The sequence below is a fragment of the Gymnodraco acuticeps genome, unplaced genomic scaffold, assembly GCF_902827175.1.
Source record: "Gymnodraco acuticeps unplaced genomic scaffold, fGymAcu1.1, whole genome shotgun sequence".
NCBI lineage: Eukaryota > Metazoa > Chordata > Actinopteri > Perciformes > Bathydraconidae > Gymnodraco > Gymnodraco acuticeps.
The window spans coordinates 64106-80267 of NW_022990315.1; the positions used below are offsets into that span (position 1 = coordinate 64106).

Sequence of the window (16162 nt, forward strand, 5' to 3'; positions counted from 1 at the left end):
CCATAGGTTAAAGGCATCATGGGTTGGCCAAACCTTTCATTCCAATTTCAGTAGTAGAGCTAGAGGCGCAGCTATTGTGATGCATACAAAAATACAGTTCAGCCCGACTGAGGTTATAGCGGATCCTCAAGGCCGCTTTGTGATAGTTTCTGGTTCCCTCAATAATGTCAATGTTGTTCTCGCCAATCTATATGCGCCCATCTGGGATGATGAAGCATTCATGGGAAAAGTGATATCATTATTACCAGACCTAAGCTCCCACCATTTGATTTTGGGCGGTGATCTCAACTGTACAATGGACCCGCTTTTAGACAAATCTAGCCCAAAACGGGACTCCCCCTCTAAAATGGCTAAAGCCATCTCATTATTCATGAGTCAAACAGGTTGTGTGGACCCATGGCGTTCTCTCCACCCCAAAGCAAAACAGTTTTCTTTCTACTCTTTGGTTCACAAAACATTTTCGAGAATCGACTATTTTTTTATCGATAACTATTTTCTTCCCGCTGTAAAAAACATAGAATACTCACCAATAGTGATATCTGACCACGCCCCATTGTTAGTTGACCTCTCATTCACACTGTTACAAAAGACACGTCCCCCCTGGCGACTGAATCGTACACTATTAAACGATGATCGATTCTGTGAAACAATCTCTAAAGCTATTGATGATTTCCTTATAACCAATATGTCTGATGGGATATCACCATCTCTTTTGTGGGAGACGTTAAAAGCTGTGATCCGAGGAGAGATTATCTCTAACTCTGCAAGGCAAATCAAAATGAAAAAGCCAAAACAGTTAGAACTTTTAGGCAGTATAGCTAAACTAGATAGCCCACTCTCAACATGTCCATCCCCTGAACTAGATAAAGAAAGGCAAAATCTTCAGATGGACTACAATTTACTTTCAACGCAAGAGACTGAGAAATTGCTCTTAAGATCGTGTGGATTTCAGTATGAACATGGGGAGAAGGCGGGTCGCCTCCTAGCACACCAAATTAGGAGCCAGTCAGTTTCCCAACAAATTAAACAAATACGGACCCCTACTCGTGAACTCACAACAATCCCATCTGTTATCAACGACACCTTTAAAACCTTTTACTCTGGACTATATGCCTCACAAGCCCCTGTTGAAAATGCGGACAGAACTAAATTCTTGGATGATCTGGAATTTCCGTCCATAACACCTGCTCAGGAGGGTGAGTTGGATCAACCTCTAAAGTCTAGTGAAATAGCTGATTCGATCAGGTTGATCCAGAGTGGCAAGTCCCAGGGCCCAGACGGTTATCCAATTGAGTTTTATAAACAATTTATTGATAAATTGACCCCCCTTCTTTTGAGAATGTTTGAAGACTCTCTGGACCGAGGAACGTTGCCACAAACTCTGACTGAGGCGGTAGTAATTGTATTATTAAAACCAGGCAAGGATAATTCAGAATGTAGCTCCTATCGCCCCATCTCCCTTCTGAATGCGGACTATAAGATCCTGGCTAAAATACTAACCATACGCCTTGAATCAGTCACTCCAAACATCATATCATTAGACCAAACTGGGTTTATGAAAGGCCGATACTCCTTCTCCAACATCTGTCGCCTTCTCAACATCCTCCTCTCTCCTGCATCCAAGGAGACACCAGAGGTGGTGGTCTCATTGGATGCAGAGAAAGCGTTCGACAGGGTGGAGTGGGGCTTTCTATTTGAGGTCCTTAAGAGGTTCTGCCTTGGATCCAAATTTGTGTCATGGATAGCATTGTTATACTCTTCACCCAAGGCTTCAGTGAGTACTAACGGAATAAGTTCTCAATATTTTACACTAGGTAGAGGTACTCGCCAGGGTTGCCCTCTAAGCCTGTTACTATTCGCTATGGCAATCGAACCCCTATCAATTGCGCTTAAATCGGCCAGCTTTACACAAGGAATTACCAGATATGGCTCTGAACACATACTCTCGTTATACGCTGACGATTTACTATTGTTCATTTCTAACCCTATATCTACCATTCCTCAGATAATAGATCTGTTAACCCGATTCGGAACCTTCTCAGGGTACAAGCTAAACTTTTCCAAGAGTGAGTGTTTCCCCGTAAATTACCTGGCCCTTCAGATCCCCGATAGACTCTTCACCTTCAAGATGTCTAGGAGTAATTTTAAGTATTTAGGCGTGAATATAAGTGGACAACTCTCAGACCTTTACAAAGATAACTTCCCACCACTAATTGACAAGCTCAAATATGATTTGGAAAGGTGGAATAATTTACATTTAACTATTGCTGGGAGGGTAAACTGTATCAAAATGAACGTCCTCCCTCGCTTTCTGTACCTCTTTCAATGTCTGCCAGTCTTCCTACCAAAATCACTTTTTCGTAAAATAGACAATCTAATCTCCTCTTTTTTATGGCATGGGAAGACACCTAGAATTAGGAAAGAGCTTTTACAAAGGCATAGATCTACAGGAGGATTAGCGCTTCCAAATATAAGACACTACTATTGGGCAGCCAATATCCACAAAATAATTCTATGGACTAAGGAACCAACATTGAGTTGGTGTGAGCTTGAAGCCAAATCCTGTCCTAATACCTCACTCTTGGCTTTGCTTACATCTACATTACCCAGCCGGCCAACTCAATATTCGAATAACCCGATTGTTGTTTCCACCTTAAGAATTTGGTCCCAATTCAGAAAGGCTCATGGACTCTGTGGAACCACTATACATAGTCCCATTCGCAACAACCATCTCTTTCTCCCCCCTTACACTGATGGGGCCTTCTCTATGTGGCAGGGATTAGGTCTTATAAGGGACCTTTACATTAACAATGTTTTCGGTAGCTTTAGCCAACTCTCTGACAAATGTTGCCTTCCAAGCACTCATCTATTTCGCTACTTCCAGGTCCGAAACTGGGTTAAACTAAACAACCCTTCCTTCCCCAATATCCCTCCGGATTCAATAATTGACTCAATTCTGGACACTTTAACAATCGAAAAAGGTCTGATTTCAAGAATTTACAATTCCGTCTCCCGTCTCACAGAAACATCGCTTGATAAAATCAAACAACATTGGGAAGAGGAACTAGTCCAAGCTATAGATGATGAGGTCTGGGATGGCGCATTAGCGAGAGTGAACAACAGTACGTCCTGTGCCAGGCTCAATCTTATACAACTAAAAGTTGTCCACCGTATCTATTACACCAACTCTAAACTCTCCAAAATATATCCAAATGTTACGGACACCTGTAACAGATGCCACATGTCACCAGCAAACATGACTCACATGTTTTGGTCTTGTCCTCGCCTACAAGGATACTGGACAAGCATTTTCAATCACCTTACTGAGGCCTTGGATGTGGTATTGACACCATGTGCAGAAACTGCCATTTTTGGAGTACTACCTGGCCACCGAATGTTGAAGAGGAAAACTAAAGACAGTATAGCCTTTGCATCTATCTTAGCACGTAGAAGAATACTCCTAGAATGGAAATCTTCTATACCACCTAAAGCATCTCTATGGCTTAAAGATTTAATGTTGTACCTGAACTTGGAGAAGATTAAATATAACCTGAGGGGCTCCTCAAAGCTATTTGAATCTGTCTGGGGCTCTACGATAGCCTACATAGCTGAACTTAAGACACTACATTAAGGAGAAAGAGGGGGAACTACGAATGTATGTGTATGTTTTTTTTTCCTTGTGTCTCTTTTTATCTGTTTTTCTTTCTTTTTTTTTATATATTGATTTTTATTTATTGATTTTTATTTATTTGTTCTGTCTTTGTATACATGTATGTATGTATGTAGGTACGTGTATGTGCATGTGTACATGTGGGTATAAATATGAGTATATGGGTACAAGTATTACTGATACTATTCTTTATTCCCTTATCTATACATTTTCTTTTAATATTATCTTCTATATTACTTTACTTTTACCTATACAGGTATCTATTTTATTTATTTAGTTAGTTATTTATTTTACTAGCTTGGACCGGGAGGGAGGGAAAGGGGAAAAATAAATAAAAATATTGACTGTATAAATGTAAACTCATTGTGCCTGACTCAATAAAAAAAAAAAAATATATATATATATATATATATATTACATATCTGCCGTAGTTCTGTAATTATAGAGCCCTGATGAGAAGACTTCTAGACAAACATGAAGAACTGAAAACGTGACGTGGATCATAAATATATCAGCCATTAAACAACATCTTACATTTCTTTTCACACAATACGTCTCCTTGCAGTATCAACACTAATTCGGCTGACTTTTATATTTGATCCAATTGGTAGATAGGCTGTAATTACACCATAAAGGTGCACAGCTGATATAAAGGGACACCTAGTGGTTAAAGCATGTTATTGAATTTCATTATTTTTATTATTAGATATTAATAGGATCCCTATGAAGTATATTCATTACTCGTTATTCTCTACTAATAGTTCATTAAAGACTGTATATAATGACTATTTTGCACATCCCTTTCAAGATTTCAAGATTTTCTAAGGTTTATTGGCATATCATAGGCCCACACAACTATGGTGTAGTTATGCATTGAATGAAAAACTTGGGTCGCAGGTTCCTCAATAGTGCATTACAAGACATCTATCAATATTTGTGCATACCTCCAGCAATGTTAACTATGTTGAAGCACTTATTTTAACTGATATTATACATAATGTATTATACTCTTATAAGATGTATGTAGATATTTCATCTCCGACCTTGTCCGGTATTGAACAATCAATAAATAAAGAACACAGAATTGTTGAATATAAAACACAGAATTTGTGTGATTATACTAAATGATTTACAAATAAACACCACTGCATATTTACAACTGTTACACATGCTGATGTAACGCAAATGTTCCAACTTGGGATCAATAAAGTATATCTTATCTTAAGCTGATCGATGGCTACTGCTATATTTGCAAAATGTGCCTCTGAACCTTGACAAGTGCATGTTTCAGGCTTATCAATTAATGTAATGTAATGTAATGTTATCAATTAACAACAAGGGTCACAAACATAAGACCAGCTGTTAAATAAAGCTCTTCTGACCTTAGCTGGCATGTGTGTATATAGATTAATGCTGCCCATTATGGGCACAAGCAATTTTCGCCCATTTATTAATTATATGTTTTAAATGTGAGTGTTTCCTATCCCCTAAACCTCCAGGGATGTACACAGTTTAATACTGGCAACTTCTTATTATGGGAAATACGAAAACGTCTTTTAAAACTACAACTCCCAGTGGAGACGTGCCATAGATAGAGAACATGTTGCGAAACAGAATAGCCAGCATGTGTAGTTCTAGGGACAGGGTGGGGGAGGGGGGGGGACGCGGTGGACCCGTTCAAATCCAGTTTTGGACAGTCTGCCGTGGTTCCATCCCATTTCAAGTGCTGTTCGAGGCTCGGCGTAACCCTCGGAGCACACTCTCCAATCACAGAGCTTGAGGACTATCACGGGGTTTGTCAAACAGAGCACATGGTGTAGTCCAAACGATAGCTGGGGATTCTGGGTAGTGTAGTGTCTTCTGCCATCCTTTACTCCGAAAAAATATTTGTTTCTCCGAATCGAAGGGGAAAAATACAAAAGCATTGCACACAATTTAAACCAATCAATGTTGTGTAATTAACAAGGATACTCTGGTGTTTTTTAGTCGATGAGTAGTGCAGATATCACTGTAAACTCAATCGACAGTAAGGGGAATACTTACTTCCGGGTGTACAATTCTCCGTTATCCAATGAGAATGGACGCTCACATTGCCTTTAAGGGCAGCCGACACAAACGAATGCCGTGCTTCCATGAGCGTCCATAGAAGCATATGGACATCCCGGAAAGCTGAAAATGGACGCTAAGGGCCCCCCCCCTTGCGTTGAAAATGGACGCTAAGGGCCCCCCCTTGCGTTGGAAAAAGCCGACACAGGGGACTTGACATAACGTCAACATAGGCCGACCTGGGAGTGAGGATGTGTTGCCTTAGTAGGCTACATAATGCATGTTTTTCTGCTATCTTTGATGAATGATACAAATATAATGTTACCATTAGTTCTTAATGAAATTGATACTGTTTGACTTTGTATTAGTTAGCCTACTACTAACAATACATTGAAGTACTTTTACTATGTATTGTTTGAGGAATACTCTGTCAAAGTCCCCTGCTGAGAACAAAATCTAGCCACTTCTGCTAAGTTTAATGAGGGAATTCTTTTTTGTTTCCATTAGTTCTTCGTGAGATTGATCCTGTTGAACTCAGTACTAGTGAAACTACCCCCAGAAGTACTATGAAGTACTTACTGTGTACTTTTCCAACAATCCTCTGTCAATGTCCCCTCCTGAGTACAAGAATGCATGTTTCTCTGCTATTTTGAATAAGCGTTAAAAAAAACTTTCTTCATGAGACTGATATTGTTGGACAGAGTATTTTAAGAGGATATGGTGGACATGATATCAGCAATACTTCCAGTCAGTACTCTGGCAGCAGCATTTTTACACCTTGGAAAGTCTTTAGAGACTGGCCTTCAGCAAAGTGACACACCCTGACTCTTGTTGGCCTCTTATGACAATGCTGTCTTTTAAGGACTATTTCTCTACTCCTAGTTCATTCCTCGCAGATTCTTCCATCAGTCGTGGAACGTATTTGATTTCCTTCTCCATGTTATACTTATACTTACTTGTAATAGAATATGTGCATGTTGAACTGCTGGATATCTTCCCCAGCCACAAGGAAACACAATAAATTGATTCATAATTTTTTTAATAAAAATGTATACATTAATAATGTTGTGTGCCAACATTTTGAATTTAAATATAAAATGAAAAGAAAGTTTACTCTGAAATGATTTCTCACGAAAACCTTTCTAAATTATAGTAAATTGTAAAAAAAGTTTTAGTCAATATACGTTTTTCTGCCTAAAGTAGTTGAAATTCAACATAAACTATATCAAACACCACATGCCTGGCAATTAACCAATTGTTGCCCACTATTTAAATTGACTTTGGTTAAAGTTAACAATATTGATATTATATAGATGTATAGCATATCATTGATGCAGTCTTTCTGAACACTTTTAAAATAAAATACTGCAAATGAAGAATATTTGTAATGTTCTGCACAGATAGTGCCTTAACTTGAATTTGAAAACACGTGGCAACTTTATTAATACAGCAGATGAAAAGATTTGTGGAAGGATACATTCTTCATGGGCTTCAATGGCTCTCTTGATAAAGGGCGTTTTATGGTTGCTTATATTTTCCTCAGATAGTGGTTTGTTTAAATAACTAGTGACATTTTAATAAATATTGAAAAAAAGGGCTCCAAAAAAGGCATATATAACCTGGCCAGCATAGCCAGTCTATATTTCTTCAAGCACCACAAGATCCAGAGTTTATAAAGTACAATTCTGGGCCATTGATTGTGTTATTTCTCCAAACACATACAGTAAAAATGCCTGTTTTGAATCCTTCAAATGGTGGAGGAAAAGGACTTTACATTGTATTTTATACTTAAAGACAGGACTATTCAGTTAAGAGAAGAGAACAAATTGAAAGAAAATTGTTATAATGGGTTATGTAACATTAATGACAGACATAATATGAGGTCCTTGGCACTCAGACTTTAGAGGGGTCATGTTGTGATCATGGGGCATCACCCTTACAGCATCAGGACAATATCATATGGAGTCAGACACTGGAAGAGTGCTGGAGGCTGATGAGAATGAAGAATCTGCGAGGAACGAACTAGCGGCAGAGAAATTATAATTATATATTAAAAGACAGCAACATCATAAGAGGCCAACCAGAGTGACAGTGTGTCAGTGTGCTGAAGGATATTTGTGACCAGCTATCCAGGCCAGACTCTAAATACTTTCCAAGGTGTAAAAATGCTCCTGCTGGATTACTGACTGGAAGTATTGCTGATAATATGTCCACCATATCCTCTTAAAACACTCTGTCCAACATAGCCGTAAATGCTTATTAAAAATATCAGAAAAACATGCATTATTGTACTCAGGAGGGGACATTGACAGAGGATTACTGTAAAAGTACATAGTAAAAGTACTTCAAAGTACTTGTGGGAGTAGTTTCATTAGTACTGAGTCCAACAGTGTCAAACTCACAAAGAACTAATGGCAAAAATCATTTTTTCCCTCATCAAACTTAACAGAAGTGGCTTGATTTTGTTCTCAGGAGGGGACTTTGACAGAGGATTTTTTTTTTTTAAACAACACACTAGAAGTACTTCATTGTATTGTGGTAGGTGTAAGACTACTGAGTCAAGCAGTATCAATATCATTAAGAACTAATGGTAAAATGGTCTTTTTATCACTCATCAAAGATAGCAGAAAATGTCATTATGTACTATGATTATGTAGCCTGCTATGGAGGGGACTCTGGCATAGGATTATTCACTAAGTACACCGTAAAAGTACTTCATTTTATTTCTGGTAGCAGTCAAACTAGTACCGAGTCCAGCAATGTCAGTTTTATTAAGAACTTATGATAACAAATATTTGTATCGCTATCAATCATCAAATATAGCAGGACAAAAAATGAAGAGCATCTGAATTGAAAAAACAAACTCGAGAGACGGCTGAGTGACCGCAGTGCAGCATCGCTGTAGTTTAAATCTCCTAACAATGTTGTCCATTTTAGACAGAGGCTTATTATATTTACAGTCCTTAATAACATCTATTTTCTGGGCTCAATCTGTGTCTTGGCCGTTTTCGTTGTGATCGCTAAATTCACCTTGTTTCCCTTTGTTTATAATATTATCACCGTTCCAAGCACACGAGTGCTTTTGTTTTGAAATCACTTCCGTGAGTTTGGCCCCGCCCCTCGCTCCAAGAACCATGAGACCATTTAGTAAGGTAAAAAGCAAAAAGCAAAAACGCCTCTCAGACGCTCTTCCGTTTACGTGTTTAATAAAGAAAAACAATTGGACGGTAGATACACTGATTTATTGTTCTAATTTGTCAAGAGATGTGCTATTTTTTGTATAATTTATTTAATGAGAAAATGCAAATGTCCCTGTTTTGTGGTGAATAAAGATTATCCTATGCTAAATTCCACTATCCCTTATTTCTTGTTTCTTTTTTACTTATGTGCAAAAAAATATAACGCCTTTTTTAAGAACCTATCTCATGGAAAATGAGCATTATGAGTTGGGCAACAACCTAAACAACTGCAGTTCAGACAGATCAAAGCGTCTAACAAGTGACATGTAATGTAATGTAGTTGTAGCCCCCTTGCCAGCGATTCTCTCTCTAGTTTAGCATACTCAGCCCGACTCAGCCTGGTTGTTGGCCCGCTAAGAACCTCGATTTTATGGGGCCAGAAAAACTGTGAAATAGTACCCGCTAGCCCAGGGGTCAGGAACCTTTTTGACTGGGAGAGCCATAAAAGCCAAATATTTCTAAATATATTTAATTGAGAGCCATATAGTATTTTTAACGTATAATAAATTAAATATGTCTTACTTTTAATGCGACTTCTGGTGCTGCATGGTTTTGCTGATGGCCTTGTAGTCTGGTTCATACGTGGTGAGGTTGAGCTTCATGCAGGAGTTGAGGCTTCCATCAGTTAAACGTGAGCGTAGGTTGGTCTTAATGTTCCTCATATGCGAGAATGACTGCTCACATGCATATGTAGAGCCAAACATGGTCAATACGGCAATACTCACACGCTGCATTGTGTGTTATGTCACAGGAAGCTCGTTCCAAGTTTTAAGAATCAGCTGGTCTTCAGGTTGAAGATTTTTCATTTCTGTCCACTTGTGTTCCCTCGCCAGCTCTGCTCGCTGTCGCGTAAGACTTTCCAACTCTCCATTAAGTGACTTGAACTTACTCATCCACATGTCTGATGCCTTCAGGTCAGCAACTTCCAGCTCAAAGTCTCCGATAGAGATGCATGTCAGGTCGATTTTGTCCACTGCACACTCATGTGGATGAGTGATGAACTTGAAAAGACCAGTGCGCGCACTAAATTCTCCAAAACGTGCTTTGAATGACTGCAGGAGATTGGACGTAAAGCCAGCTAGCTGCAGGAGATCCAGATGTTGAGTGGAGTCACTTGCTAAGCATGCATCTCTAAATTGTTGCAGTCTTTCAAAGTGCAGAAGACGACCTGTTTCAATTTCCCTGAGAAAGACTTCCAGCTTGCTTTTAAATGCAAACACTGCTTGTTGAAGGGATGAGATTGTATTTCCAATACCTTGCATTTTCACATTGAGCTGGTTCAGATGGCCAGTTATGTCCACGAGATAGTGAAACTGCAGGAGCCAGTCAGTGTTGTCTAGCTCAGGATGCTTGACGCCTTTCATTTCAAGAAAAGTCCGGATTTCACTCAGGCAAGTTGCAAAACGGCTGAGCACCTTCCCCCTTGACAACCAACGCACGTTGCTGTTTAAAAGCAGACCGGGATAATGATTCCCAACTTCTTCTAACAGAGCTTTAAACTGGCGATCATTTAAAGCTCGGGCAACAATAAAGTTGACCACTCGAATGACCAGCGACATCACCTCACCAAGCTCCTGGCCACACGTCTGAGCACAAAGCGCCTCCTGGTGCAGGATGCAATGAAAACTTAGGATGGCTCTCTTTTCATGTTCACGGAGAAGCGCTACAAATCCTTTGTTCTTCCCCAACATACAGGGTGTACCATCAGTACAGACAGAAATAAGTTTATCCATCGGTAGTTTTTTTTCTTTAGCCAACTCCATAAAAGACGTGAATAAATCCTCTCCTCTTGTTGTCCCTTTCATTGGCAAAACAGCCAAGCTTTCCTCACGCAGTGTGTCACCTGCAGCATACCTGGCAATTATACTGCACTGAGATAGATGGCTAACGTCTGTTGACTCATCTAACGCGAGAGAAAAGTATGTCCGGGCGTTTATGTCCTTAATTTGTGTTTCCTCGACTTGATTTGCGATCATGATGCTACGATCGTGCACAGTTCTTGCTGACAGTGGCATGTCTTTTATTCGTTTGATTATCTTGTCTTTATTTGGGAAGTCATCAAACAGTTCATTGGCCACATCAAGCATGAATGTTTTGGCATATTCGCCATCTGTGAATGGCTTTCCATTCCTTACTATTGCCAAAGCACCCGCAAAGCTAGCGGAATTCCTGTCACCTTGCTTGGTCCACACACGTAGTTGCTGCTGACTCGTCTGCACTCTCCGCTGTAGCTCCTCGCATGCCCTTTTCCTGCTGTCCCCCGCTGGATATTTCGATTCAAATGAAGCATGGTGCGTATCGAAGTGCCGCTTTATATTTGACCGTTTCATCGATGCAATTTTATCATTGCATATTAGACATACCGCAGATCCTGCTCTCTCCACAAATGAAAATTCCTCTGTCCACGCAGCCTGGAATGCACGGTAATCATCGTTTTTTTTTCTTTTCGCCATCTTTTCCGTTACAAGGGTTGAAGCGGATAAACTTGATTTCTTCACCTTTACAATGACCCGGACATGCTCGCGAGCCATTGGTTCCCGACCCGACCCACGGGTGACCCGTGACCCGTGAAATGTATCTTCAAAACTAATTTCTGTTTACTTTAAAATGACACAGTATTATTAAGAAATATCACAAGTATTTTAAAATCAGTTCCAAACTGAATTTTTTTTTTTTTTTTTTCAACTCAAAATTGTCTCGGAGCCATATGCCGTCACCGGAAGAGCCATATATGGCTCGCGAGCCATAGGTTCCCAACCGCTGCGCTAGCCGGTACTAGGCCAAGTGGAAACGCAACCAAACACGGGCCAAAATCCACAACATTCATTACACTTCCTTTAACCTGTTGAGCCCCAAGCCGGGTTTCAGGTCTCAGGCTCGAGATGACATTCGCAGAACAAATGACCATATCTTCCCTTCTAAAAGGGGACAATTAATAATCCTTGTTCTCAAAGCAATGATAAACCTGTGAGTTGGATGTAGAAAAGTCAGAATCAATATAGATGTTTTTTATTTTAAAGTAAATTCAGATTGAACATAGTAAAAAATGTATAGTTTCCGTCCAAAAAAAACCCATTACTTAAAGTGAAAACCAGCCTTGAATTAGCCGCATTCACACCGCAGGACTTTCCCTGGTACTTTGGTACTTTGGTTATTTAGTTCCGTTAGTACCAATAATGTCGCGTTCACACCGCCGGGACTACTCAGTGCCGGGAACTCTTTTGGCCATTTTCAGTCCCTGCTAGAGAGGTGGTACGAACCTGGTGATAAAAGAGTGCCAATTTCTATTCTATTTCTATTGGCTGGGCGAATTGCAAACCACGCCCCGTTAGACTCTGAATTTTTTTTGTTAGGCAGCCATTTTTTTCCTCGCTACAAAACCACATCCACACCTGAGCGAGTAGTTTTTTTGTACTTTAAAGCAGTTATGACCACACGTACTACAACACCGGAGCGGTGGAAAGATGAGGAAGTGTCGGCGCTTCTGGCAATTTACCCCGAGGACGGGATGCAGCAGCTTCTACAGAAAGCAGTTCCCAACTGCAAATGTTTTGAGCGATGTTCGCAAAAGCTACTTGAGCTGGGAATCGTGCACAGTGCACACGGATGCCGGGTAAAAATAAAGAAACTCAGGCAGGACTATAACAAAATTAAAGACCACAATAATAAGAGTGGTAACGATTTTCTATTGTTATTATATATATATATATTGCCACTGTTTTTAATACTGACCCCTAACTTGCACTAAGGTGTGTCTGCTGTTATATATATTGCCACTGTTACATTGTTTTGAAACTACTTACACTTTATTTTACATTTCACACTTTTATTTAACTTCAATTTACACGCATACGACACACCTGGAACAGCGTGATGCCGTTATTGTTATGTCTTGACTGTGCAATAAAACAAACAAACTGGCGAAGCTTTATTTATTGTGTCCCACCCCAAATTTGCAGAATAGAAGAATGTGAGAGCAGACAGGTGTCGGTGGTTGAATTTATCTACGATGTTGCAACCTTGTGCAGCAATGGCACGGGCAGAAACACAAGTCTTACACACATAAACACAAGTAATTTATCATGTCATTTGTTTTAGATAAATAAGGGAAAAACACCAAACAAGGGTTAATATCCTTTTCCAAAATCAGCCTGAGGGGGTAATATATAATAAATACATAAAGATAAAGTCCATTGTTATAATGGGGTATTTTATTTGTAAATTACCCTTATGAACTCCATCATGTCTGAGGTCGGAAAGTAAACAAACGCCTCATACAGCGGGTGGTCTTTATACCCCCTCCCCCGTGTAGTTCTTCTTCTCTCGTTTTTTGTTGTACTCGCCGTGAAGTGGTTTTGCGGCCTGCCAGTAAACCCAGAGAAGAAGAAGACGAAGTGACGTCAGCGTAATCTTGCCTCATGGGAAAGTCCTGCGGTGTGAATGCGATTGGCACTAGCCCCCTGGCGGATTCAGTGCCGTGGTACTTTAGTGCCGGCACTAAAGAACGGCAAGTCCTGCGGTGTGAAAGCGGCTAATGATGGGATCGGAGACTAAAAGCTTTAGGAATCCAAACTATAACATAATAAGTACCAGGGCTGCCTCTTGCCAACTTGTGGCCCCACACAAAGTGATGTGATGAGGCCCTCTGTGTCTCTGAGGATTATCAGTAATCATTTCAAAGTGACACAGAGACATTGGATTAACCTTCAGCAGCGTTTGTATGCGTTTTAATGCCAATGAACACAACTTTTGATCAGAAAACAGCAACGGTTTTTTTCGTGCAATATTGTTGTGCATGGGGCTTAACTGGCTAAGTGACTACTACATTCAACTGACTCCTTTTATTCTCAATTAAAGGTTCATTCCATTTTAATATACATCACATTTCAATTGTAAACATAAATATAATTTCTGAAAGATAAATCTTCCAATGTTGACATTTCACTAAACAGGCAACGTTTGAATGCAGATAATAGTTTCAGTGCAATAACATTGCACTTCTTAGACACTGTGCTGTTTAATTAATTGTTCTCATTATAAATGTGTAAAATTATTATTCACCGAACACACTTTACAGTCCAGTGCACAGTTCTCCTTTTACTAAGAATATTCACCCATGGTTAGATTGTCTACCCATCATAAATATAAATAAATTACTACGAGTTAGTTTATTCTCTCAATTTGAGGTACAAACCACTTTGTTTAATAGTATTGACATTTTTTAACACAAGGGATTATACCCTTAATAATTAAATGGATTTACATTTTCATACAGGACTTCAAGTTGTTGATATAATAAAAAAAGATCAGATAAATTGTTCTTAAGCTATCACAAGGACAGAGGCTCTCAAAGTGAGGTGGGTGGCTCTTAAAAGAGCCTTTGTGTGTTTCAGTCAGATGAGTTTATCCCCCGAAGCCGTACAGGGTGCGGCCCTGCCTCTTCAGAGCGTACACCACATCCATGGCGGTCACCGTCTTCCTCTTGGCGTGCTCGGTGTAGGTGACGGCATCGCGGATCACGTTCTCCAGGAACACCTTCAGCACCCCGCGGGTCTCCTCGTAGATCAGACCGGAGATACGCTTCACTCCGCCGCGGCGAGCCAGACGGCGGATGGCGGGCTTGGTGATGCCCTGGATGTTATCACGGAGCACTTTGCGGTGGCGCTTAGCGCCTCCTTTGCCGAGTCCCTTTCCGCCCTTTCCTCTTCCAGACATAATTGCAGAGTTATGATGTACTCACTATGGATATCGCCCATATTTAAAGCTGATATGCGGACCTGGTTGAAGACACCCTGGTTAATTCTAGCCCGCCATTTTGTCCTGTTCCTTTGTTCCCTCTCTGCTGCTCTTTTCACACACCGTGAGCGGATGCGTTTCCGGTTACGACAACCATCCTTCAAAATAAAAACCAGCAAATGGTTTCACAATTTCACATTTTGACACAAGCAATAAAATCATCTAATAATGTCGTTTGTATCTCATTTATTTAGTGCATGTATTACACCATATTAACCTCCAACATTGCATTTTGTAGGCCTGATGCTAACCAACTGCTATTTAGTTTTTTTATATAATTATTTCACATTTAAATGTAATATTTACATAAACTTATATATTAAGATATAGTTAGAAATGGTATATGTATCTTAAAGTTAGTGATATTTTATTATTAAAACTGGTTTGCATGTTTCTCAAATACTTCCTCAGAGACAGAGTTAGGGTGTGTAGTTTTGTAAAATATTATAACAACTCAAAGATATTGTTAAGGACATGTCAAACTTTCAGAGCAATTTAAAGTACATACTACATTTCTTATAAATGTTGTCGACCACAAAATACAAGGCGACCAGGCAAAACCACATATTGTGAAACACGCCCAGACACAGAAATGTAAGTGAAAATAAATGCAGAAATACATTAAAGATATATAATAATGTGTGTTCTGTATTATTCTCACATTTTATTTGTGTATTTATATTCCTGTTTTTTCCCCTGTATTTCTGCATTTCATGTATTTGTTTACTCGTGTCACGCTCTTTCCTGCATAGCTGTGTACTCGTTGTGCGCATAAAGGTACAAATTCACTCAAAATCACAGCGGGAACTTTAGTTGGGCGTTCGTTGTTTTGGGCTCAACACATACCTTATTTTGGTTTCAAACCCTGCTTAAGTTTTGCACCAAATGACACATCCCCATTGTAGCCATCCACAGACAGATGGGAGAGGACGAGGGAGAAAATGAAATGCAGGAAGTGTTGATTGGCCGAGAAAAGACAGACAAAGTGAATTAAGAGTGAATGCCAGTGTTTTCAGGTAGAATCAGCATGTGGGCCGTGGCTCAGGTGGAAGGCAGCTGACTTCCAGCTACATGTAATAATGTAGTTAATACATGTATACGTTGATGTTGTTGAGCCTTTCTGAGGCTATAACTTCGTAAAGTTGAAAAATAATATTCAGGAATAGAAATCCCTCTTTACAAAAGTGTCTGTTTGCAGTGTTTCCCAGCCTCCTTAGGCTTTTCAATCGTTACACTTGAATAAATACAATATTGATTACATGAAAATATGATTGAATCTTCATGGTTCAGTTATTCTAAGGCTTTCCTCATTGGGAACGGAAAAAGAAAGGTCACGCTGTTGAGATGTCTCATCTCAGTGGCAGAATAGTATAGTCATAACAATACTTATAATAATTGTATTTACATTCAA

The 16162-nt window shown here is 39.6% G+C and overlaps 3 protein-coding genes across 13 annotated transcripts in view; 1 reads left to right on the top strand and 2 right to left on the bottom strand.

Moving 5' to 3' along the window:
- Nucleotides 1-16162, top strand: part of LOC117550549 (histone H1-like) — a 101122-nt gene that overhangs the window by 63961 nt on the left and 20999 nt on the right. The window lies entirely within an intron of this gene.
- LOC117550545 (histone H1-like) overlaps nt 1-16162 on the bottom strand; it is a 142592-nt gene that overhangs the window by 39524 nt on the left and 86906 nt on the right. The window lies entirely within an intron of this gene.
- Nucleotides 14314-14784, bottom strand: LOC117550579 (histone H4). The gene has a single exon (XM_034222992.1). The coding sequence runs from the start codon at nt 14668-14670 to the stop codon at nt 14359-14361; it is 312 nt and encodes a 103-aa protein (XP_034078883.1). The 5' UTR covers nt 14671-14784; the 3' UTR covers nt 14314-14358.

What these genes read in the sequence shown, in the direction of transcription:
- LOC117550579 (XM_034222992.1), bottom strand. Translation starts at nt 14,670, where the DNA reads ATGTCTGGAAGAGGAAAGGGCGGAAAGGGACTCGGCAAAGGAGGCGCT.